Source organism: Quercus robur, chromosome 3 (genome assembly GCF_932294415.1).
Source record: "Quercus robur chromosome 3, dhQueRobu3.1, whole genome shotgun sequence".
Classification (NCBI taxonomy): domain Eukaryota; kingdom Viridiplantae; phylum Streptophyta; class Magnoliopsida; order Fagales; family Fagaceae; genus Quercus; species Quercus robur.
Window position 1 is genome coordinate 19,135,107 of NC_065536.1, and position 27,250 is coordinate 19,162,356.

The 27,250-nt window shown below is 33.3% G+C and overlaps 2 protein-coding genes across 44 annotated transcripts in view; both read left to right on the plus strand.

The window, feature by feature from the left end:
• The window catches only part of LOC126717396 (disease resistance protein RPV1-like), a 206,061-nt gene that overhangs the window by 105,455 nt on the left and 73,356 nt on the right, over positions 1 to 27,250 (plus strand). For 3 of the 43 annotated variants that reach the window (XM_050419094.1, XM_050419090.1, XM_050419137.1), the window contains 15 exons: positions 8,765 to 9,576; positions 9,671 to 9,833; positions 9,934 to 10,148; positions 10,250 to 10,358; positions 10,458 to 10,727; positions 10,805 to 12,209; positions 14,555 to 14,924; positions 15,814 to 15,924; positions 16,137 to 16,247; positions 17,729 to 17,887; positions 18,389 to 18,471; positions 19,259 to 19,365; positions 20,549 to 20,690; positions 20,811 to 20,955; positions 21,134 to 21,713. In XM_050419094.1, coding sequence (XP_050275051.1) covers positions 8,765 to 9,576; positions 9,671 to 9,755 — 897 coding nt within the window. In that variant the 3' untranslated portion in view covers positions 9,756 to 9,833; positions 9,934 to 10,148; positions 10,250 to 10,358; ... (9 more) ...; positions 20,811 to 20,955; positions 21,134 to 21,713. Of the gene's footprint in view, positions 1 to 7,247; positions 7,509 to 7,995; positions 8,659 to 8,764; positions 9,577 to 9,670; positions 9,834 to 9,933; positions 10,149 to 10,249; positions 10,382 to 10,457; positions 10,728 to 10,804; positions 12,210 to 14,554; positions 14,925 to 15,813; positions 15,925 to 16,136; positions 16,248 to 17,728; positions 17,888 to 18,388; positions 18,472 to 18,617; positions 18,722 to 19,258; positions 19,366 to 20,548; positions 20,691 to 20,810; positions 20,956 to 21,133; positions 21,714 to 27,250 lie in introns of those variants that run through there. The other 40 variants (XM_050419131.1, XM_050419133.1, XM_050419109.1 and 37 more) reach the window with 39 other exon arrangements.
• On the plus strand, positions 4,784 to 5,600 carry LOC126717400 (disease resistance protein RPV1-like). The gene has a single exon (XM_050419140.1). The coding sequence runs from the start codon at positions 4,990 to 4,992 to the stop codon at positions 5,530 to 5,532; it is 543 nt and encodes a 180-aa protein (XP_050275097.1). The 5' UTR covers positions 4,784 to 4,989; the 3' UTR covers positions 5,533 to 5,600.

Below are 27,250 nucleotides of genomic sequence, written 5' to 3' on the forward strand. Positions count from 1 at the left end.
GAAGTTGTGGGTTTAATCTGAAATGTGTAAATGATTAGTATTTACCAATCAAAACTGCAATATGATCGCTGAATTCTGTTTGTGAAGCAAGGGATTGAGAAACTATAGAGTGACACTGTTCAGGAAGAATCATAGTCTGCAAACCTTCAACACCTTAACACAGATGTAAGTTTGAAAATCTTACATAAGATACAATTATCTCTCCTGGCTACTCTAGAGCCTTGAATTCCTATAACCCAGTACGTAATGGTTTTAGGGAAGGCACATAATTGGAATGGCCTTTAAATATGGCCTTTTCTGCTTCAAGCATGTACCCATCATAGCCTTGTCTAAAATGTAGGATGTAGGATCTTGTCATTGTAAAAATATCAACATTTTCCATCTGCTCTTCAGGCTAACAATTTTGAACATTACAATGTCCACTTTTGCTTCACCTACTAAATCCCTGTTTGGCTTGAGGTTTTAGACTCTGCGCTAAAGTAGCTATAGCTTTGGAGTTATTGTCTCTAGTGATCATCTTAACATTTAACTTTGGCAATTATGCCCTATTGTTCACACAAACCATTTATTATGTCGTAGTCCACGTTTCTGCTGTTCTAGCTCTGGTTGAGATCATTCAACACCGCTAGCCTTGATAGCCCGAATAAGATCAGAGATTCAGAGGGTTTTCTTCAAGGTCAGCATGAACCTTCTCCTCTCCTCCTATTTTGTTGGACAAAGGCGCTGGATTCCAAACTCATATCTGCTGTATCACTATGATAATATGATTGCAAAAATTGCATTATTTTCTTCTGATCCATATACCTCCTAGCTATCTTTCTTTGGACATAATATTTCAAATATATTCCCAGTGTTTTCTGTGAAAGAGAGATAGCATCCCATGTTGCACTTAATGCTACCTTGTTTTGCTTGGCTGGTTGCTTAGTTACTAGAATATTCTAGCTATTGATGATATGATTAACTTTCCTATACTGCATTGGTGGGTTTGAAGGAAGTTTTGTTGCTCAACTGTACTCTGTATGGCATGCATTGGGTGTGTTACGATCTGTCCTGGTATTGCATTCTATAAATACATTTTCTAAATCAGCCAATTCTAAATGCAAAGAAAAGTGTTGCTGCACTCCTTTTAAACTGAAAACTTGCACTCCTGGTTCAGCATTGGTGAGCTTGTTGCATATTTTAAAGATATTGGAATGCTGAAATGACAGCATAAGTAGGATGAGAATCTTATCAGAATCAAAGGGTGTACTTTTGTTGGGACAAATGGAAAATTAATTAGAAGAATTTAGTAAGGAAAAATTATTTAAATATAATGGAGGTAGTTGTTGTGGTGACTATTAATTTGTGATGTTAGTAGTCTTAGTACTTAAAATGATGTTTAAATTGTAAAGATGACCTTCTCTGTATTATCCACGATTGTCCAAGTAGACTTGAATCCAAATAAATTCATAAGATCCGAGCTGACCTGATCCAAAATGAGAAACTTGAACCTAAGCACGGTTGCCATGAAGAAAATCTGATTTTAATCGGTTCTGGATGTCGGGTTTCATTAATAGAAACTTGTAAAATCAACCCACCTTATTAACGAGTCCAAATCTTCTGTTTCACTTTTCTTGCTCCACTCTATACTTCACCAATAAAAGCTTGCCACGTGTTAACATAATTAATTAAATATTATCATTATTGACTTATTAATATTATCATTATTAATTAATGGTAGTATTTAATTAATTAGGTGAATACGTTGCAAGTTTTTATTGGTGAAATATAGAGTGGAGCAGGAAAAGTAGGACAAAAAATTTGGACTCCTTATTAACGGGTTGATTAGTTGTTCACGTTACTTCTCAACCGAGGGAATGTCACGTTTATAACTCTTTCCACCAAAGGAATACCCTTATCCCATAATTTTTTTTTCCTCAATTTTCATCTCATTTATGACTCTCTCTCTCTCTCTCTCTTAATAATAGAGGGGAGCAAATTATGCCACTAAGTGGCAAGACTTTTGCCAAATGAATTTTTGTTTCATTGCATTCTAATCATTTATTATTATTTTTTTATTTCCTTCTATTCATTCAATAATTCTTAAACATACCATTTAAAGGCCTCAATTTAGAAATTACTTGACTAGTTGTTTTTTCACAGGATTTTTTTTATTTATTATTTATTTAAATAATAGAGCTTTGGTAAAAACCCATAAACATTTTTAAGTAAATGACTTTAAAAACCTGGGAAAAAAAAGAGACTACGAAAATGAAATTCTATTTTAATCAATTATTTATTTAATTTCATTACTTATATCAATAATTTGGACCATGAAATTGAGAACCGGTATGCAATAAAGTTGAGCTTTTTCATTATATTAATATCTTCCTATAACAACAGAAATAATTTATATTTCAGAGGATTTCAAAAAAAAAAAAAAATCAGAGTTTCCCTTATAACAGAATTTACTATGATTTAGCATTTAAAAATAAGTGCCAATAATTCTTTGGATAAGAAGGACAAGGTAACAAGCCAAAAAAATAAAAAGGACCCTTGTTAATTTCAAAGTGACATTGTTTAGTTAGAGCTACGAAAATGCTATTTTCACAATTGCTTTTATCTGTGGATGTGGGTTTTAAAATCACCTTCCCTTGTTTGAGAAGGCTAGCTTCAAGGGTTGAAATTGAAATGGATTTTGATTTGAAAGATTTAATAATTTGAAGCCTATTTACGCATGCCGGTGATTTTGACATGTTCATACACTCTTTACAACCTGGAAATCACCATTGTCCCCCAAGTCCAACATAACAGTATTTGATATAAAAACACACTTCAGCAATGACCTTTAATCATATCAATTGGACCAAATCAGTCATCATAAATTGCATGTATAATAGAATGACATTACCAACCAATATAGACTCAAAGATTTCAACCTTACCGTATCTGCAAATAAATAAATATTAATTGATTGGTTATTGGGTCATACGGATGAATTCAACCAGGTTTGAAAGTGAACCAGAGTATTTTACACGGAGGAAATTTCTTGGTACTTTCCTAGGTCCAAAAGTTTCAAAGTGAATCAGAAAATGTTAAATATAAAATATTATCTCTTTTCTTTTTTTCGAGAAAAATAAAATATTATCCCTGTCTACTCTGTGTGCTAAATATATATATATATGTCCCAGGCTCCCAGTTATATAAGCTACTATAATTGATTGGTTAACATTTAAGGTGCGTTTGTTAGGAAATTTCTAATAATATTGTTGTTATTTTATAGAAATACGTGTGTGTGAAAAAATGTGTGAAAATATATTTAATGTTGTTTAAATACTAAAATTTATTATTTAAATCACAGTACCAGAAAATCCCTTAATTTAGGGTAAATTCTAGAAAACTACTTTGAAATTTGAGCTAATACTAATTAGGTCCAAAACTTCTCAACTTAATTTCTAAAAGATAAGGATGACAATTTTGCACTAGGATGTCAATTCGATAAATAAATGAATATTCCTTTATCCTACTTTTTGTGTTCTACTAATCATAATTTATCATATTTGTTTCTTTGCTTGAAGTCTCCTTATAGCCAAAATTAAAATGGAAAAATCAAACAAAACCTAAAGCAATCCATCAAATCCATTTTTTTTAACAAGTTCATCAAAGTTTCTCTATTTGTGATAAATGGACAATTTTCATCACAAAAAAACCTAAGAAAACAAAAAAGGCTTAGAGAGTGGAATGCCGTTAATGGTGTTTGTAGGCTAGCAGAGGCAAGGTGAGAAGGTTTGTTGCTGGTGAAAGTGGTGGTGAAAAGAAGAGTAGGTGTAGACATTGGAGGTAATGTGCAAAAAAGAAATGCAAAAGAATTGTATATAGTTAGTTAGGCAACGTTTGAAACAATAAAGGAAAGTAGCATCTCGAGTTTTAGAAACTCAAGATCGATATTGTAAAAATGCCACATAGATCTCTAGTCTTTAAGACTCGAGTTTCATGCGAAAAAAAATTCCCTATAGTGGCGTTTTTAAGCCTTTCAGTGACGTTTTAAAGTCCTATAACGGCATTTTCCTGGAAAAATCTTTTTTGTAAGTAGAGATTTATGGAGTCCTATAGTGGCGTTTTTAATCCCTATAGTGACGTTTTATATACCTATAGCGGCGTTTTTATTCAATTTATGGAAATCTAGTCTTTAAAACTCGATTTTCAGCTTAATTTTTTCCCACTTTACAGTAATCCACTTACAAATCGATATCTAGTTTTCAACATTGTTTTGAAACATGACAATTAACTAAATTTTTTAATATTTATTGTTATTTAGAAAAAAAATTCGTAGACATTGACTGGAGCATTGAGACCTGAGACTGAAGAAGGTGTGTCATGTGTGTGAGTGAGGGTAAGAGAGCCAAGAAGGTGAGGTGGGTACCCACCACTACTACACTTGTTATTGTTGTAGCATTGAATACTGTGGGCCGCTTGCTATAGAGTGTGTCTTCCACTTCCTTTCCTCTAATCCTTTCTTTCTTTAAAGTTTGAAAAGGAAAAGGAATCAGAATGCCTTCGCTACGCTCCAAAAAGTAAGCAAAAAACGCGTACCCAATAAATTTCTACATCTTTTCCTGCTGGATGGAAGTGAAAGTTTGAAAGTGAATCAGAATGGTGAGCAAAACGACACTCCAAAAAGTATTTTTTACTACATTGGACGACCAATTTTCTATTTTTAAATTACATTACGCGTTTGGACCACCAACCATGAAAGTAGTAGTACGCTAGTACTGTAATTTCACATTTGACTTTCTCGGTCTTCTTCGCCTCACATCAACTATCTAAATCTAACATTCATTTCCTTCGGTTTGCCATTCCCATTCTCTCTCAAACCCATTGAGAAATCTCTTCTTCATAATTTTCATTCTCTTTGCTTTCTTAAACTCTTAAAACATTTTTAATTTCGTCACATCTTTCTTTCTCCTCTTTTCTTTAGATCTTCTCAACCGTCTATATATCCAAATCACAATGGCTCTTCTAACTAATAAACGAGCCTGCTCTTCGTCTTCCACCCAACAATCTAAATATGATGTGTTCTTGAGTTTCAAAGGGGAAGATACCCGTAATGGTTTTACTAGCAATTTGAATGGTATTTTGCGTCATAATGGTATTAACACCTTCATGGATGATGAGCTCCAAAGAGGAGAGAAAATTTCCACTGAACTTATCAAAGCTATTGAAAGTTCAAAGATTTTGATAATTGTATTATCTAAAAACTATGCAACTTCCACTTGGTGTTTGGATGAACTTATCAAAATTCTTGAGTGTAAAAAGAATGGCCAAGTGGTGTTTCCGGTCTTTTATAAGGTGGATCCATCAGAAGTACGTAGTCAAAAGGGAACATTTGGAGAAGCACTGGCAAAACATGAAGAAAATTTCAAGTATGACACGAACAAAGTGCAAGAATGGAGGGCTGCTCTAAATGAAGCCAGCAATTTATCTGGTTGGCATTACAAAAATGAGTATGTATTTAATCACTACTTTATTATCACCATAAAATTTTACTATTAAAAAACAACTCCCTGAAACTATATTGTTTATTTGTTTATTTTTTTAATGAAACTATTATATTTTGATCATATCTTTCATTACAGAGCTAGTTAAACTACAATGGTCAATGATAGCAAGAGAAGAATATATGATCGATATTCTTATCAATTAATTAGAAGCTTCTCTCACATAATCTTTAGAAAATCTTCTTTTCCATAGGGGATTTTCCACATGCATCTTTGTGCAAAAAGCCAAATATTTATATCCTATTTGAACAATAAAAAAAAATTATTTGTATTGACAGTTTAGATCTATGAATTATGTGCCATTTAATTTAATTAACAAAATTTCAATTGTAGTTTACAAGCTAAACAAAATTAACAATTTTGAATTCAATTTAAGATCATATTTCTATTTCTAACATTTTTTTTTAATGCTTTGTGATTGGCAGCCGCCCTCAATTTAGGTTTATCCAAGAAATTTTTGAAGAGATCTCAAGTGCTAAATTAAATTGTTCGCAAGAATTTATTGTTAAATATCCAGTTGGAATAGACTCTCGTGTAGAGGAAATAAGTTGTTGCTTAGATATTGAGTCAAACGATGTTCGCATGTTAGTGATCCATGGTCTTCCAGGAATAGGTAAGACAACAATTGCAAAAGCTATTTTTAACTTAATTGCATATCGTTTTGAAGGAAGTTGCTTTCTAGAGGATGTTAGAGAAAGTTCAAAAACAAAGAATGGTGTACTCCAACTACAAAAGGCACTTTATTCTGAGATCTTAGGAGGTAGAAATTTGAAAGTGCATGGTGTATCTAAAAGAATCAATGAGATAAGGGAAAAGCTTCAGCACAAAAAAATTCTTTTAATTCTAGATGATGTGGACAAATTAGTCCAAGTAGAAAATTTGCTTGGAGAATGTAATTGGTTTGCCTCTGGAAGTAGAATTATTATCACAACAAGAGGGAAAAAGTTGCTATCTACCCTACGAGAAGATTGTCATTTAATTTACTATGAAGTTAAGGAATTAGATGAACATGAATCTAATGAACTCTTTTGTCAACATGCATTCAAAAGAAAAAAGCCTAAAGAAGATTATTTGGAGCTCGTACACCAATTTATAGGTTATGCCAAAGGACTTCCGTTAGTTCTAAAAATAATAGGTGATGATTTATATGACGAAGATTTACAATATTGGAAAAGTGCATTAGATAAGTACAAAAGAATTCCTCATTCGGATATTCAAGAAGTACTTAAAATAAGCTATGATGGATTGGAACAAATTCAACAGAATATTTTCCTTGATATTGCATTTTTTCTTAAAGGATACCGCAAGAATTTGGTTGTAGATATATTACAAAGTAGCAATTTTCATAACCCATACTGTGATATTGAAAAACTTATCAATAAATCTCTCATAGATGTTGCAAAAGATGGCCATTTATTGATGCATGACTTGATACAACAAATGGGTTTTGAAATTGATCGACAAGAAGCAGAAGTGTCAAAAAAACATAGATGGCTATTGTGTTATGAGGATGCTCTAGAAGTACTAAATGGAGATACGGTATAAGTCCTTTCGATTTAACTTTTCCCTTTTCTCACAATGCAAAATGTAATCAATTTTTTCCCATTATGTTTGATTTATCATTTTAATTTTGAAGATGATTTTGTTTTAAATTTAATAATCATATGTTCTGTTGTCTAATGTGATTCATGTGATTCTTTGTTCAATTAGGGATTAGATGAAATTCGAGGCATAACATTGTCCTTGCCACAACCAAGAAAGATGCAATTGAAACTTGGAAAGATGAAAAGTCTCAAATATTTGAAAATTCGTAATGTAATTTGTGAAGACCTTAAATCTCTTCCCAATGGGTTAAGGTTACTTGATTGGAATGAATTTCCTTTATTGTCCTTGCCGTCCACCTTTGAACCTACAAAACTCGTTGCACTTTACATGCGAGAGAGCCACATTGAATTGGACGAGCATTTCGAGGTATAATCATAGCATTTATAAATTCTTATTAGTTTTTTTTTTTGGCTATATAAAATAAAATTTCTATAAATTTTTTAAATAAATAAAATCAAATTTTGCACAAATATTTTAAAATGTACACATAACCATAAAGAATTTATCGTGCAAATCAATGAACTATTGACAAATGTTAAAAAAAAAAAAAAAAAAAAGGAGCAGTGCTACAGATATGACAAGTTTTACTATATTGAACATACAAATTGATGTGTCACAAATTATAAAGAGACAATTCTTATTTTTATTTATGAGGTGGTTGAAGCCTACCAATCACATTCATTACCATATTAATTTGTAAGCTTTATGTTTATAAAATTATAGTACTTTTAGCATTTTTATTTTAGAAGTTTGTATTATAATTCATAATTGAATAGTTATTATTTCTTAATATATGCTCTTAGCTTCTTTTTTTTGATGAAATGAGCTCATAGCCTTATTTTTTTTTCTGTAGAGGTGTCGATTCGAAACATTGAAATATATGCAGTTCGTATATTGTAAAAATATTACAAAAGTACCGGACTTATCGGTGATTGCGCCAAACATAAAGAAGTTGGAGCATTTTGGATGTATAAATTTAGTTGAGGTTCATCAGTCCGTTGGACTTCTTGAAAAGCTTGAATATTGGAGTCTCAATTATTGCCAAAATCTTAGAATTTTACCAACAAAGCTCCAGTTGAAATCTCTTAAAAGCTTTTATCTCCTTGGCTTTGAAAGTCTTGAACAAGGAACGGAAAGATTAGCGTTGCCTTCATCAATAGGATATCTCACTGGCCTTCGTGAGATAACAATAAGTTTAAAAAACGTGAAAGATGTTCCAAGTAACATCTCTGATTTACAAAATCTTAGGAAGCTCCATATGTATGATTGTGAAGAATTTCCAAAAGCCATGGATACCCCTAGTTGCTTCCCCAATTTAGAACTTCTATATATCTATTGCGGCAAATTTACTACCCTCCCTGAAATTGCTATTATATTTCCCCAATTAAGGATTCTAGGGCTTGACTGGTGTTGGAACCTTAGGGAAATTCCAAGACTTCCACATTGTATACAACGTGTATGTGCAATAGGGTGTAATTCGTTGAATTCACAATCAAGAAGAAGATTATTAAATCAGGTCTCTCTTTCTTTCTCTCAAAGTTATAGAATTTTTTTTTTGTTAATTGAAGATTATTACTAAATTTGCTAAACTGAAGTTTCTTAATTTTGATAATGGCAAGCAGTTTGGAGAATTTTTGGGGCTTCAACAAAATATCGTATGTGCAAGGGGAATACGGCATCAGGATTCTGATTCTGAAACAAACTTTGAATCAGAATCAGAATTTGATTTCGATGAAGCTACATCTGCAATGGGCTCTGCATTTGAAACGGACTCGACATGGAAACTTTATGATTATTATTCACTTGCACTTCCAGGAACTAAGATTCCAAAGCGGTGGTTCAACCATCAGAGTGTTGGAAGTTCCGTATCATTCTCAGTCGGTCGGAAACTTCCGTCATTTGCTATCTGTGTGGCTCTAAAATTGGAACTGAAGGATTATGTGCCATATAGAGTTTATCATTTAAGCGTTTGCAATCCGAAACTTCCGTCTATTATGTGTAGATGTTCTATCTACATGAACACCATTGGTTTTGAAAGATTGATTCAGTCTGTTAATTTTGTACTAGATTCAGAATCTTTTGTGTGGTTCTACTATATAAGAGATAGCGATTTCGAAGACATAATTCTGGAGGATTGGAATGAAATTAAGATTCGATTTGAATGTTCAGATTTAGATCCTAAAATTGCGAAAATTACAATAGAAAGGTGCGGAGTCCATGTATCATGCATTTGTCCTCCTTGCAACTTCGCAGCAAATGAGGATGCTGACTTCAACCCACGTCAACCATTGAAGAAAATGAGAAACCATCGACCAACCTATGCCAGATGTCCCCAAAAACACTACCTGTCCCACTTCGGAAGGCTTCGAATCCGATTCCGACTCTGGAAACGGAGCTCTCGCCCTACCCTTCCAAGTGCAACGCTCATGTCCAGGTACTTTCTTCTTTTTTATTATTCACTCTCTCTGTTTGGAAAACCAAAGAAAAGGAAACAAACAAGTTTTTTTTTTTTTTTTTTGAAACTCAAGGGCTCTGAGGGAAATGGAAGAGATAGATCCCAGGGCTTTCAACAATGGAGCAGAAGATTCAGGGCTTCCAATCGCCCACACTTAAGTCAATAATGGTTCCAACTCCAAGTTATATCCCTTATCAAGGAAGGCAAGAAAATCTTTATCGAACTTAGATGCCAAGGTATGCCTCCTTCTTTAGTTGCATTTTTGGATTCACATCTTAATTAAAGGCTTAATTATAGAATTTTTGCTCAAGTATTTATTGCAAACACTTGAATCAGTAATGATGACAGAGCTACGACTTCAGCATTGTTGGGCTGATTTCTGTAGCTGTTGATGAAAGCAATTCCTCATACATATGAGTTTTGCGCCCAAAAATGATCATTCTGTTCCCTAGGATCCTCTGTTCTGGTATTTTGATGACTTCATACTTGATGGAACTGGGTTGAAGTCAGCATCCTCTGTTCTTGATTGAACTTCAAACAAATATGCCAAGGTACCATCATTACTTTGAATTCGGTTTTTTTTTTTTTTTTTTTTTTAATCCCAAGTGAGTTACAAGCAGAGTCACCAAATATGAATTCACACTATATGCAGTTGTGGTGATGAAAATTCTTTAGGAGGCACGAGAGGAAGCACATCAAGTATTTGATAAAATGTTACTTTGGGCTGAATGAATGAACTCACTCTCTTACTTTACAAAAGAGTAGGTTTGATATACATATAACGGTAAATTACTGTAAAGATTACACTATTGTATTTCTATTGTTAGCTGGTTGTTGAGGATTTATCTTTTGGATTTCAGCAAACATCATCAACTTCATTGTAAGTCCAGCTTGCAAGCTCGGCTGGGAATGGAAGAGCAAAGGATATTTTGGCTTTGGCTTCTTCGTTATTTGAAATGGGGTTAGATAACTTGGGCGCTTGGGTCTTCAAACACCCCAGTCTAATGTTTCCTGTAAATGAGAACACTTGTTGCCTTATATCAAGAACATTAGCTGCTTTCTCTTAGGAAGTACATTCCCTAATTGCTTCTTTACCAAGCCAAAATTTTGCTAGCTTCATCTCATTTACTGTTAAAGTGCCTGTTTTGTCAGTGCAAATTTTTATTTTTTTTTTTGTTTGTGGCTGAGTTCATTGTGTAACAAGCAGAAGGTTTTTGAACCAAGGAGTGATCAGGCATCAAGCATTTCATAGAATATGCCAAATGTTAGAGTAATTGATAGAGGCAGACCTTCTGGAGTTGCCACCAGCATAACTGTGATTACTGCAGTGAAAGGCATGATCAACCATTATGCACTTCATCTCTTATACTTTGAGTTTTAAATATTTGTGTGAGTAATAAGATTTAGGGTATCAGAGCAAAAATTGTTCTCTCTTGCCATCTCTTTAAAGTTGCATATTATGGTTTTGTTATTTTAATTTTCTGTTCATATTTTTAAAACAAAACATTTGTGTTTTCAAACAACATCCATGGAGAGCGGTTACCTTAAGCATAATATTTTTGCTTTAAATCATGCATCAGTAATACCTGGCTGCTTGTCTTTGCTATCACTCCCACAAGACAAGCAGCCTGGTTTCTTTTGCTTGTCTTGTGCTATTACTTCCTGTTGGTAGTAGAGGAAAGGGGATTGGTTAAATTCATAATTCTCATGATGATGTTTCAATATTCCGTTCTTTTTTCATCGTAAATGCATACATATGTGAAATTTAGTATTCATAAATTTTATCACATTAGTTATTGATTTCTTTGATTCTTTTTTCCCCTTCTGTTACAACATCAGCAACTAGTATTCTTTGGCATTGATTTTTGTGGAGATCCCTTAAGAAGATTGGCTTTTAGTGTCTCTGGAAAGTTTCCTAAGTCCTACATGCAGCTCATGTAGTTATGAGTCAATCTTTTGTCATTTACTTTCTGATCTAACAGTGTTTGTCATTTTCAATACTCTTTCCCTATACGAGGATTGTGTTATCATCTTCATATGTTGTAATCAGTACAAGGGAAATACAATGAATTTTAAATGCTTTTATTTTCTTGTAATGAAATCCATCAATGTAGAATATATTTAATTTGTAGGGAATTTTTATATTGAAATCGTAGAAATGGACCTTTTCTGCTTTTGCCAAAAGGCTGTTGGTGGGTGCTTGAACATTTGGAAGAATCACTATAGGTATATCTTGACCACATCATCTAATAAATACGATCGTGTAGAAAATGTTTATGTATTGTGAAATACATTAAATAGCCAATAGAAGGTCTATATTTCAAGAAGCTAAGATGTGAGTTTCAATAATTTGATTCAGTGCTTCAAAGAACTGAAAATTGGAGAAGTTAAAAGAAAATATTAACAAGGTCAAAGACTGGTGAGAAAAACTGTTAATATATCCTGATGTTTTTATTTGTTTGAAGAACCTTTATGCTTAAGAACATGCGATTGATCTTGTTTGCAGAAAAGATGAATGCAATGATTGAAAAGGCAAAGACCAAGCTGCTATTTCAATAAAAGTACCTGACTGCCCTCACTCCATCCTCTCAGTATTGTCTTAGGCCATTGAGGTATGTTCATAAGCATTACTTTGTATGTTACCCTGCTTGGGATATTTTTGAATTAATCTATTGAAAACTCTATTGATGTATGATTAACCTTCTCGCAAAACGAACTTAAACTTACTCTGAGCTGTAATTTGATAAAATAGTCACCTAAAACAAGCCTTGTTAGAGGTGATTTGTCCACAAGTTAGCTTGTAAAACTATATGTGGCCTGGTCATGAGATTTTCACTGCCTGGGCCAGGGCACCCAAAATAAAGGCATTAACTTATAAATTAGTACACTTGGCTCACAGCTTCTCATAGTCACCTAGTCACCAAATCAATTAACTTCCTTTTCTCCACATTGGAATATGTTTAAAAAGTTGATGATTCATTCTTAAATTACTTTCTCCTTAGCTAGCCGCCTTATTTAGGCCAAATTTATTGCTTCTCTATAATGAACACTTTTTTTTTCTTTGTAATATTAAGGGGACACTAACATATTTAGTTGAAGGAAAATCAATGTATATTTCAAATAGGCAAAAATTCTTGTTGAACATCAGTGTGTACAGATACATAGGTGTGCAACAACTGAAATCGTGAGATGAAGACACAATTTCCAACTTGAAATCGAGTCTTTAACTCACGATTTCAGTCTTTTGCACACCTTTGTGTAAATACACATTGATGTGCAACAATCACCGCTCTTTCAAATAAGGTATGGCTAAACATAAAATTTTATGCAAGTAAAAAAAAAAAAAAAAAAGAGCAATAATTTTCCTAGTGTACCATTGATGTTACCTTAATCCCATCAAAACCTCTAGCTTTCAAATGGGATTAAGTGGTTTTGATATCTGAAAAAGTAGAAGAATTGGAGTGTACATACATACATACATACATACACACACACATATATAAGAAATATTAAAAACTCAATCCTATAGGAGGCAACAGCCACCCAGGTATCCCTTTGCTTTACATTTGATCATGGTCTGCGTAATTGGTACCACCCTTGCCACATCAGTTGAGATGTTCAGCAGGGGACATGTGGAATTGCAATATCTTTTTAAGAGTGCTATTAATTACACATTGGTGTGTATGGTGTGTGTGCCCCATGTCAACTCAAATTGTGACCATTTCAAATTTATAACTGAAATCATGTTTTGAACACACAATTTCCAAGTGCAGTGTGTAGTGTGTGCACTTCACAGTGTGCAACAACAATTTTTTTTTTTAATTATCCTACCTAGGAAAAAATAAACCTTTGACTTCCTTTTGTGGTATTGTTGTTCTCTTACTAGAGTTACCATTATACTTAGATGTATGTCATAAGCATTGTTGCAAAACCTGGGGAACTGAGTATTCTGATAATTTCTTTTGCGTTTTTCTTCTTCTTATTGAAGCAAATTAAATTAAACAAACAATTTCCTATGCTTTTTTTTTTAATTTCTTCTTCTTCTTCTTCTTCTAACTTATGGTAATTGTTGGCCTTATAATTTGGTTTCAATATGGAAGTAGTCATGAGGCCACTATGCTCTGAGTTTTATTTGCATTTGCTTCAATGTAATTTTATTAAGTATGATTTAGGCCTTCTGTGTTGCTGATTTGTTAAATATGACAAAAATATAACTAACATCGAACGTGGACTGGTATTATAGTTAGTCAAGTTCGGAGCAAGTTTTCTAATCCACTAAAGTTTTATGGTCCGTTTGGATTGAGAGGGAGTAGAGGAAAGTAGAGTAGAGTTGGCCAGAAATTAGCCTAATATCTGGTAAGCTCTACTCTACTCCCTCTTACTTCTCTTCCCTCCTCCCTCAATCCAAATAGACCATTAGTTTTTCTAATATGATTGTCAAACTAATGATTTTTTTTTACTTCTTTGTCCATTTTAATGTATCAATTTCACCCTCAATCTCGTTGGTCATTTATTCCTCCAACTGTATTGCTAAGAAAATTCAAGAACGAATCACTTTTTCTTTGAAATTTTGTAGGAATTTTTGACACTTAGTAAAACTAATAATTACTTCGCTGTAGCTATTGATTTGTCATAGGACCGGTCTTAGTTAATGAATTGGCCGTGGGGGGAGAGCTCTTCATTTTACCCTGATGTCATGTTAAAGGCTGGCTAGAATGTAGTCTCTTGAATATCTATCCCTTAGTCTCAACAGCATCCTTTTAGTGGATATGAACAACCTACTAACTCTTCATCTTCACTAAAACTCCACTTCTCTTTTTCCCAAAGTCTTCAACACGGATTATAGAATTAATTGATATTCATACTCAAATCAAAAACAGCCTAAGAAAGTGTTGCTTTCTTAGTAGGGCTCCAGAAATCTTCACAAGCGATTCAGAATCTTTTTTTTTGAATGCAGTAGTGGCAATGAAAATCCTTTGGATGGCAAAAGAGGAAGCTTTGTTTTCAAACACTAAAGCCAGCATAAATCAGTTAGCTCGTTGTCTAAACAAACAGAATGACTTTTACTTGAGATCACTTGGGATTCAATGGGAAACCAAAGAGCAAAACAAGGGAAGTGTTTGGATGAGGTCACCTAATCAATGGATAAACCTTAGTTTTGACTCTGTGGCAAGATGTTGTGAAATAATGTAGGCCATAGCCTTGCAAAATGGACCAAAACAAAAGGACGAGGAGATACTAACCCTTTGTAAACAAGATGCTAACTTCAATCCATGTCTGCTATGCTGTGGAAGATTCCTGATTCAACTACAAAGAAACATGTCAAGGTACATTTATTACATTTAAGATCCTTCTCCCTCTTAATTAATTGGTTCATTCATGTGATTGGGTACAAATCCAATTAATGTAAACAAAATCTCAATGAATGGATGAAATTAGTCACTTTAGATTAGTTGATTTTGTTTTGATGTACATTCTTTTTTCATTGGTTGAGTGTTTCACCTTAATGAGTTAGGGAAACCAAATATTATGGGATTTGAAAACTCCTTCACTGAGCTCCTTCAATTAATATTGTTCTGTATAGTTTTCCTATGCCAATTGGTTCTATTATGACTTATATTTTCCTTTTATTCTGCTTTGAATTATCTGAAAATTGGGGAAAGCTACTCCTTGGTTAAATAGGAGTAGAATTTCAACGTGAGTGCAGGTGTAATACTTCTGTTAAAGCCGTATGAATAGAAGAAAAATTTGAAGATATTAGGCTTAAAATTGAATTTCAAAGAAAGAACTTTGGCTGTCTTTATAGTTTGACTAATATGCATTTGTGGTGCAGTTTATTTAGTGTAGCTTAGTATTGTAGGATAATGAATTATAAATAAATAAAGATCTTGATTTTGGGTGCTAAATATTCTATAATTATTACTTCTTATGATGTATGCCATAGGCAACTTACACATGATGAGAAGCATGTCTTATTTTGCAATTGATTCAGTAATTTATCTTTGCTTCTTTGAAATGGTGTTTATTTTGTTCATCATATGGGTAAATTTTAGATTCCCTTTTAGTATATACTTTTAATTTAATGTACTTTTTTTTTTAATGCATTACAAGGAGTTTGGTTTTTGTTTTTATTTTTGGGGGGGGGGGGGGGTGGGAAATGGGGCATTGGCGTAAATTTTTTCATTTGTGATTGGTTGCATTGAATACCTTTTGCAGGTTGTACGTTCAGTTTATTGAATGTGTTCCTAGTTATTGCCCTCCAGTCTTACCAACAACTAATTTTCTTGGGATGATATCATGAGAACTACTAGGACTCGGCCTTCTCAAGTAAGCTAGATTAGAAGATTATTTTCTCCAACTACTTAAGTAGATGCCATTTTTGCTGACAAGTTATTAACATGGGTTAGCTCAACATATTTATGTTGTTCTATTAGTTGACTTCTTGTTTAACCTCTTTTCCCTGCTTGTGTGTGCCTTGTGTGCCATTTGTATATATGTCATTGCAGATTCTCATTTAGTTTAATGACCTATTCATTCAGGGGTAGCTAATCTGATATGTCATGTTAGCTGCTGGCAGCTTGAGCATGAATGGCAACAGGATATTGCAGCCATTACAAAGTTGGCTATTAGGGAGTGTCTACAGTATGCAAGTAATTGATGCCATTTACTTATCTGATAAATAATTTATGCATCTACTTTTTGGGTACATGATGATGTACCTTGTTGTTAGCACTTCACTGTTTTATGTGAAATTATAATGAACTTTCGACTTCTCAAAGTGTGGATAGAAGTAGGATCCAGCAAATTTAATAGCTGACATATAAACTTGAGATTTCTTAATTTTGGTTGAATAAATTAGAAAAAACTTATGAAAAGGCATCAAGTCTTCTAGGCTAAGATTTGTAGCCACTAACATGAACCTTGAGTATGAACACGGACATAATGTCTAACGAGTGTCATGGGGCACTCATACAAAAAGATCTTTTACTATCATGAGCAAGGAATTTTCTTTTGGATGTCTAACGGTGTAAATAAGAAAAATGTTAGTGTTATAAGCCTATTCATATCCGTACCAAAACATTACATCAATAATCTAGGAAGTCTAGGGTATGACAAATATAGAGGCAAATGTATTTGCAATAATAGCTTCCAAACCAGGGGAAATATTGAGAAAGCACACAACAGCGGATAATCAAACTTGCAGTTCTTTTTTCATGTTAATCAGAGAATTCTTTGGATATGGAGACCATTTTGCTCCTTTATAAATGCAAAGCCTTTCATTTTAGTATATAATAGTCTCTCCAAATTTTTTTTTTCTTTTAAAGAGCTTTCATCTAGTGCTTCATGACTCATTAGGCCGCATTAACCAAAACATAATTATGAAGATATTTCATTAAGCTTGTTCAGTGTCTCTTTGCCCAATGCATTGTGTGAAGGCATATTTTCTTACATGTAACCATATCAAAATTGTTTTTGCTTACGTGCAGTTTGGTAAGCCTTTTTACATCATTAATTGGTACTGTATGTGTTGTTTTAAGTCTTTTTTATGTGACAAATAATTATTTTATTGATTTCATTTTTTACAATTTGAATAGGTTTGCATCTCAAAGTTCACTTATTTTTTCTGCATTGTCTTAAATGCTGGTTCTTGTATGTTTTACTTTTTTCCTCTGTTGTTGTGGTATTCGCTCCAAAAAAATTTCATTTCAAGACCTTTTATAGTGCTTCATGACTCATTAGAGATTAGACTCCTTCAATAAAAAAAAAAACTGAAGAAATTATAGGCTTGTTCAATGTCTTCCCCTAATGCATTGTGTGAAATATTTATTTATTTATTTGTAACCATATAATAAAGTTTTTGCTTATGTGAAATTTGGTAAATTTTTTTACATCATTAATCAGTACTCTGTGTTGTTTTAATTCTTTTTCATGTGACAAATATTATTTTATTGATTGTTCATTTTGAACAATTTGAATACATTTTCATCTCAGAGTTCCCATATCTTTTTTGCATTATCTTAAATATTGGTTCTGGTGTGTTCTACCTTTTCTTTTATCAATTGATTTATTTCACAGCACTTTTTCAAATGCTTTAATGACAAATTTGATTTGTACCCCTATATTGTTGTAGTAGTATTGTCCCTCCAAAATCTGATTCAGGAGGTCTGGGCCTGTGCTTATGGCCTAAGTGGAATCTTCATTGGCCGGGGTATCAGAATTAAAATCTTCTAGTGTTGAGATATCCTCGTTTACCATGTCAAGATATAATTCCAGATCATTGGCAGTAAAGGTATCAATAACTTGTGTAACATCATGCCAAATTTAAGATGACATTTTATTTTTATTTTTTTATATACAAGTACAGACCTTGGATTAACTAAAATGACATCTCCAGCTTTATTAAATCATTAACTAGCAAATAATGATGGAGGTGAAATGTTCAAATTAACCAAATAGTTTGTTTCCCCGGTAAATTTACCCACATGTAGCAACAATTTCAAAAGATTAAGTATACTTGGTGGAGATATTTAATTGAGGATAGTATAAGGACTGTTGCAACTGGAAATCTCCAACTCTTTACTACTAAAAGTTCGATCCACATGAAATTTGATACAATTTATATGCTTTGCAATGAATCATTGTCTAAAAGCATAACCCTGTGCATTGCAATTATATTATTTATCCTTTTGCCAAAGAAATATTTGTTATGCTATCAATTCAAGATTGTTATATTTATTTTAAGTTGTGGACTGAACTGTTACTAATAATATTGATATTATCCACAATGTAGAGTTGCATCTTTGAGGCACAGGCAATATGTGCTGATCACATGACAAAATAAGGGTAGCAATGGCATTGTAACCTACCCCATCTGTAAGTGTACATGAGTAATTGTGTAACATGTTAATTGTTTGAGTCAAAGTTCCAGATGCTTGAAATCTAGATAAATAGAATTTTCCAGTGAGATATACTTGGCATGTCGTTGGACGATTATTGATTTCATTAAAGGGTTAATGCAGATGTTCTTATCAATGTGTCTCAATCCACACTATATCCTACTTGTTGCTAACTGAAAGGACAAAGCATTTGACTTTTGGATTTTATATGGTTGATGGTACATCAGGTTGGGACATAGCATATTTTTCTACACTAGACGCACCTACACCCATTGAACATGCTCTAATTAATGCCATATATGCTCTATAGTAGTCATATAGATAAAGTACATGCAACAAGTAATTTATGGTTAAGTCATGATTTTTACATCCTTCCCATGTTTATGAGGTTCAACACACTCAATGATACCATATGTTGACAAACTATATTTTCCTTCTCCTTTTCATTTGTTTATTGGGTTTTACAATTCAAATCCTTATTAAGAGCGGTCAACTTTCCATATTTCAAATATAGAACTAGATGATCAAATTTCTATTTGAACTTACCTCCATAAACCTAGGCAACAAGAAAAGTTTGAGTGTTATAGTTAGTTTATTGTATTCTCTGTTTTGTCAATTAGCAGCTACACGAAAAAGAGGTAAAGAGTTGATACAAATGAGACTGCATATTTTCTAATTGACTTTTGTAAAATCTAGAATGTGGCAATATTAACGTTGACGGTGTAGGTGTGCATATATACTAATACAAGTTTGGGCATGTACAGGAAGTCCTTGATATTGGTTTGCACGAAACATTTGCAACATGAAGATGCCAAGAATTGGAAGCTTATATCTATGGATACACTTCCAATACAAAATAAATACATTTAAGGTGCATAATCTGCTTAATTCACTTACTTTTACAGAAATATCTGCGTGACCAATCCCAAAATGTTTATATATTATTTATTTGGGCCAAGGTGATTGTGGTATATCTATGATAATATATATTTTGTTTCTCTTATTATGTGCAACATTGTTGTGCCCTTCCAAATAGAAAGTAATCTAAATCTCCCATGTTGTGTAAATTTCATTAGGGTTTAATTAGATCTTAATCTAATCTTAATATACCATAGGTCCTCGTAGCTTTTCCATGTTTTGATCTCTTTATGTTATTAGAACTTGACACTATGGTTGATATTCACACTTCCCCTCTTTGTTCAAAATTATTTGTGAACTAAATGCCTTTTTTTTATTAAAAAAAATTGTATTTGGTTCTTTGATTATTGGAATTTAGTTTTAAAAACATGGAGTTCTCTATAAAATTTGAGATTTCTCTTTTTTTGAATGCTTTTATGATATATGTGTTTTATTCTTTAGGTGAAGAACTATTTTCCAAATCTGAATTAATGGTTTTCTTATTATTATATAATGATGTAAAATTTGACATGTTTATCTATCAAGTTTCAGTTTGGGATATGGGTTTTTATCCTATTTGATTAGTTTAAGGAACATTAGGAAAGATTTGAGAAAGACCCAATTTGAATATGTGACTACAAAATTTTCAGTGATATGCAAAAATTATGGAGTTTAAAATGAGACAAAAATTGTAAAATTTGAAAAATGAGATATAGATTGAAGACAGTTCTCTTTTCTAGTGCTCAGTTCTGTCCCAAAATGAGTTGGGTAGAACAGGTTATTTGAATAAGTCATTTTACTGCCAACATAGGTGGTCATTTCTTAGGTTATCAGAAGCTTGGATGCATTGAGAAACTTACTTGATTTTAAGATATAAGAAAGCATTTTTAGGGTATGAACATAGGTTGTTTGATCTCTCTCTCTCTCTTTCTCTTATCATGAGTCAATAACATTTTTTAGATGGCTTTTTCTTTTTCTTAGCCATTTAATATTATGTTGGCCTATTGGTTTACTTCTTTGACCAACATGATATACCATCTCCTGACCTTTCCACTTTAACATCTAGTCTGGGTTTAACAAGGTACTGCTTTACTTATGAGGTTTGAATTTTGCATTTTGATTAAATGATATAATAATATGGCGTCTGATATGGCCAGAGTGGCAGGATGTTTTGCATAGAGTTCATTAGCCATGGAGACCATGATTCAATAGTCAAATATGAGCAGTTGGGTTAAGTGGGTTAATTCTGATCCACCTACAGCCATATTGCACCTGGAGGTGCCGTGTTGGGAACTTGAGGTAACCCTTCTTTCTAAGCTTTCCTTCAAGTGGAAAGTTGGTGGTCTTCTCAACAAGATAGTAAGAGCTTCTTTAATGAATGATCATGTGATGTTGCTTAGCTTGGTTACACTGTTACAGGAAGAAGAATAAAATTTGAAGTTGACTTGGAATAAATGCCCATATCATGATCATCATGTGGTTCTTTTGTGATTTGCTTGTTGTGAGCAGTCCTCTAATCAAGGGCAGGGTTAGGTGCAATGCAGCGGTTTGTTCTCATGATCATGTAATACTTTTATTTTTAATTTTTAAACAATAATTGCCCCAAAAAAATCTAGGATTTATCTTTGCTTATTTTTAATTATGTAATTGTTGAAGAAAAATGAATGGTGGGGACATAGTTGGATTTATATCAGATGATCAGCTTCCTTTGAAATTATTTATGGTTTAAATCTACTTGGCAGGTTTTGGCAGATTACTTTTGCTATGTCAAGATTGGTAGGTTCCTGTCATGGTTGAAGGATGTTGCAAATGAAAATCTAAGTGGCATGGTGCTTGTTTTATTTGTGAATCTAGAGATTGGTACAAGGTTCTTGCTGGTTGTTGGCACTGGCTTACTACCAGTGCTATTAGTCCTTCCATTAAGGAGGCCATTTAATATCTGGTGCAAAGAGGGTGCTGGTAATTTTGGTCTTGACAAGTAGCAGAGCTGTATCAAAATTAATTCTCAGGAAGGGTTGGACTCAAAGAACGTTCATTAGAAGCATCAGCAGCAGCAGGAAAAGTTTTTGCATCAAACAGGAGGATAGGAAGTTTTCTCTTGAGCAGCAGTGACACAAAGATGAAAGCTTGATTGCTTGTAGTTTTTATTTCCCCTGGTTTTGGTTGCAATTTTTAAAGATTATTTTACTTCTTTGATATGTTGACAGTAGATTTACTTCTTTGGTGTTTGGTTGGCTCTAAAGATATTTATAGTCTTTGTTGTATTGCATGTTTCTTTTAATAATAATTACTCCAAAGAAATCCAAGTTTTATCTTCTTATATTTGTGTTGCAGTTCTGATAATATGTCATGAATTGATGAGAAATGAATTTGAAGTAATGACTCAACCCTTGTTTACATAATTCTATTCGATTGTTGAGAATTCCCAAGTGTTTTGTAATGATAAGAGAGACTATGCAATGAGCCGAGTTGGGAGTTGGGATTTACAAGGAAACCAAAGAGCAAAACAAGGTAAGTGTTTGCACCAGGCCACCTGCTCCTTGGGCTAAGCTTAATTTTGCCTTAGTGGCAATATGTTGTGCAATAAAAAGCCCACAACCGGCCAAAATGGGCCCAAAAATAGCCTCACAAAATGGGCTCTGTTCTTTTCTTTCCTTCCCGAAAAAGAAGAGAGAGAAAGTAAATACAATTGGTGAACTAAAGAAGTAATACTATCCCAGGCCCAGCAAGCCTTTTGTATCTTATGGAAGATTCAGTTGAGTGTTATAATATTTATGATACACCTTATGGTGCTCTCTAACTCATGAATATGTTTCTTTAGCATTGTGATCTTCTCCTCTATTTCCTTTTCTCTTTTTTGGTCTTTATACAATACCTCGTAGTTTATGGATGTCCTTGCTATGCTTCCGCATAAGTGAAATCTCCATTGGCAGGGAGTTCAGAATTAAGATCAACTAGTGTTGTGATATCACCGTTTAGCACATCAAGACATAATTCCAGATTGTTGGATGCAAGGGTATCAATAACTTGTATAACATCATAGCAAACCAATTGTCAACTCTAACATTGACATATTTTGTATAAACAAGTACAAACCTTGTATTATTGTAATAACTTCAGGGGCATCTTAAGCCTTATTGAATCATTAACTGGTAAACAATGATGAGGTGAATTGTTCAATAACAAAATAAATGTACCCACATATGCAACAATTTCAATAGATTAAGTATACATAATTGAGATATGTAATTGAGGTTAGTATTAGGACCATTGAGACTGAAAATCCCTAACTTATGATAACATTGAATCAACCACTGCACATTCACACCTCATCTCCACTAAATGCTTTCTGCACTATGTATTTGACTTGTATTGCTTTCAAATCTTAGTTGGTGAGATTGGATATATAGTACTGTTGGCATCTCTTCTGTGGTCTCTATTGAAACTGTTAGAGCATAATTTGTTACTGTCATGAAATATCAGAATTCATAAGTATCCATATTTTCTGTTTTTAGTCCCTAGGTAAAGCTGTAAATTAGTTAAAGCATATCACATCCTTCTTGTATCTGCCTCTACCCATAGTTTTGTATCCCCAGAAAGATAAATTAAGAAAATAAATATGGACACCATCTGAAGCTTTCTACTCGTCCATAATGATTCATATTTGATCTTTCCTTTACTCATTTAGTTTTTGACAATTTCAATCTATTATTTTGAGATGACCTATAAAGTGGATGACTAATGGAAATTGTGAAACACCAATAGTTACGAGAGAAAAACATACTAAAGTGATGTATCTAACTTTAATAAGCAAAATGTAAAGAGTTTTGATTTTTATCCAACAAGCTTTCATTTTACCATTAGTGAAATTAAAGTTTTGTAATTCATCCATAAAAAAAGAGCAAAGGATATGCTGCGGCTTTCTCACCGTTTATTACATTCCCTATACAGCTTCTTGAATTATTCTTTGGCCAGTGTGTACAATGTTAAAGGCTGCCCCAGGGGCTGTTTCTTATTTTGCTATATTATGGGTAATCTGGAAAGAGAGAGATCATTTCATTGTCCCCTAAATCCATTACTGCTTACTTGTACGATTTTATTGTAAATGTCTAATTTTGTATACAAAGATGTTACCACTTTTTAGCAACTTAAATGTCATTAATTTTAGGATGACAATGACACATGGAAAAGATGAACCCATGGTTCCTCTGAATTTTTGACAAGCTGATGTAAGAAAGAAAAAATAAAAATTAGACAAATTGATTGATATGCAAGACCAGAGAGGATTTGGACACAAACCATGTCACATTGTATTAGTTATGGTCTTCATTTTTCATTTTTTTCTAAACTTGATATACATACTGTTGGCTCAATTCATTATAGTTTAACTCAGAAACTAATCTGTAATTTGATATTAGAGTGAAAATGTTTATAACTATAAGATCTTAGATTTTGAGACGTTGATAGATTTAAATATATAATCCCATGTCAAGATAAAGTTCAGACTGAACAGCAATAGTAGCCAAGGTGTCAAAGAAAATGATGAAAGCATTGTTGCTTTTCCTAGGACTCAAATGAGAGGTGGTTAACATTAAGAAATAGAAATGTTCACCAATTCGTCCATGACCAAAACACTGTATTTTTTACAACCTTGACATCACTATCGTCCCCCAACATATCTTTACCCTCTTGCCCTATCACCACTGCCACCACTACCTGTTAACAGTATCTTGATGTAGAACAAAAATGTGCACATCAGCACTCGATTTTATCAGATTTATTCTAATGCATCTCAAAATATATTGGATCTATGCAGTACCTTTGTTTCAAAATCTCTATTTCCCCCCTTTCCCTGAGATTATATATGCTTAAGAAGATTAGATAACTAGAATACCCGTGGCTTTCAAATGTCAACATGACAAATCATAATCTGTCAAGGAATGTGCCCATTGTTCACGAGTAAAACATTTTTAGGCTTGAAATCCCTATGAAATACCCTTGCAAGGAAAACAGTTCTAGATTCAGTAAAAGCATGAAGAAGTAAGTCTGTATTATTGCACTTTTTACATTACAGATGCTTGTGCAGCCAAACATTGAAATTGAATCTAAAATATGCTGGAAAATTTTAAGCAGCAGAAATTGCAGTATTTAGAATATTTTGGCTATTTGAGGTATGATTATGCAGGTACAAGGACCACTCTTCCAAAGTTGTGATAGAAAAATTCACATAACGATCAGTGACAACAAGTTGACACAGGCTCATCTGGAGAAGCAAAATACTGTGGCATAATGGGATTTGTAAACTATTAGATAAAGTACTATATTAGTCAAGTTGTCTAAGAAAAAGTTCCTTCAACAAATCAATTATAACTTAGAATATGTTTTGAATTCTCACTTTTGAAATTCATCACTTTAGACATCATCAAGATTAGATTACCTTGACAGTGAAGATACTCCAATGCAATCCTTACCTCTGTAGGATAAAATACAAAATCATCAATGACTTCAGGTTGGTTGGAAATTTGAAATAAAACTTAGCAACAATTCACAGGGAAAATAAGACCGTGATAAATTGAAAAAAAAAAAAATATGTCAGCAATATATTGTATCTATTTGCTTGCACAAAAAATTCTTTTTAAGTGTTCTGACATATGTACAAGGAATTTATCAAAACTATTAATTGCAACCTATAAGACAGTACTAATAAAAATCTTCTTGAATAATTTTTAGGCTCAATTTAAATCATGATCAGGCTCAGAACATGACAATGTAATTTTGCCTATCAAGATTACCACAAGCAATAATTTTCTGCAGAGGTTTTTGATGAAAGAGTAAATACAGGCAAGCATTTTTGTTTTTTTGCAAGTAGCAGGTGCCTTTTGGAACTTGTTGGCACCAAAAAATTCTTTCTCTGTATAAGAGCAACCCCATTACCACTAATAATTCCCTTTATGTTGGTTTCAAGAACCACAGCCACTGCTTTTACTCCTCCAGACGGATGCAAAGCCTCAAAGTTCTTATTCCTCACCATGTCAATTGAGCCTTTTCATATCAACACTGAGAATGTAAATAGGTTTTTCATTCAAGGAACGCTCATTGAAAGGCTGCACAATAATGGAATTGGTCAATTCGTGCTGTATATATGCAAGGGCAGTTGTAAATCAGTAGACCATCTTTGGTTCATTGTTTAGTGGATCATGATTATTGGGCCTTTGTTTTGTTGCTTTTGGGGTACATTGGTTGATGTCAAGAAGGTGATAGATGTCCATTCTTGCTTGAAGGCACACATACAACTCATATCTTGTTGTTATGTAAATATCATGGAACCTGCGCATGAGCAAGATAAACTATTTCTTCTAGTGACGCGCTGCCGAGTTTCTAGTAGTGGACACCATCTCAAGTGCCATCACTAGACCAAGCCTTGCCGCTGTTCCAAACCTAGTCTCTTTGTTGTTGCTTGATGTATTGCGTTGACTTGGTTGTTGCTGATGGTTTATTTTCAATCCTTTCTTTGAGTTTTCTGAGTAGGAAGGGATTTGATAGAGTGGTTGGTGTTTTTGGTTGTATTTGTTGTTTGGGTGTTTCTTTGGTGAGGAGGAAGGGAATTTTCTGTGTTTTGGTGTTTGCTTGTAGGAGTTTGATGGTGAGTTTCCTTCTTGAGAATTCTTCTCTGTGTTTGTTTGTTGAGAACTCTAGTTGTTTTTTTGGGTTTTTGTTTTGGGTATTAATGGAGGGTAGTTTTCTAGTTTTGGAGGCTATAAGTGGGTCTTTGATGAGTGAGAATGGTGGATAAGCTTGATGGTGGGTCTACTCTTTGATGAGTGAGAATGGAGGATTGGGGCTGTATTGGCCATTAGTCCATTAGTCCAAAATTTAAGCCTCAGAGTTACATTGTTTAGGAAGAGTCAACAAGATGCTTGGTGTGGGCCTTTATACTTATTATCCTATCATTGATCCTGTTATAAAAATAGGCTATAAGGAATGTTGATAATCATTTACTTGTAAAATTTGATGAAAAATAGAGAGGGTCACAGTATAGATAAAGTAAATGAACTTTAGTCTGACCCTTTTCCAATATTTTTCTGGGAATATTTGAGCTTCATAAAACAACATTTTTTCTTCTTTGCTATTCTTTGCTTTGAGTCATCCAGATACTTACATTATTGTAAAACTTGATCCGAAATAAAATTGGGTCATAAAATTACTATAATCTTCTTGAAGTTCAAAAGCGAAGAAGGAACTACAAAATTTGATTTTGGTAATCTTACAACTTCTTAATGATGGGCATTGATTTTTTGAAGAGAAATGAAATTTCAAATCAGTGAGGGAATTTGACAGTACTAATTTAACTCCTAACTTGTTTTCCCAAGTGAGTCCACATTAGTTGGACTTTTTAATGTGGACCTGATTTCAAGATTATTGATGGACCTACGCATCAGGCTTGTTTGAAATTGAATTCACCCAATTTTTGTTGTAACGGACTAGTCTATGGGCCCTTGGTCCACTTGGTCTTAGAGTAATTTCATCCCTGTTTATTGGGCTACGCTGAGTCAGTTCTGAACACAACCGCTGTATTGTCTCTGGGTTTCTTAGCCCACCATAAGGATAAATAATATTGGACCAATCACGTCCACTATGTCCGAACACCGCCCTCATTGCATAGTGGTTTTTTTTTTTTTTTGGGAGATGAATAGTGGTTGTAAGGCTGGTTTGTTTAGTCCTTCAATGTTGACTAAAAAATAAGTAACAATGAATAAAATGTGAAACAAGATTGAAAAAAAGGATTAAAAAGATACAGATAAAGATTTAGCCAAAACAAACAAAAAAAAAAAAAACAAAAACAAAACAGATTAAGTATG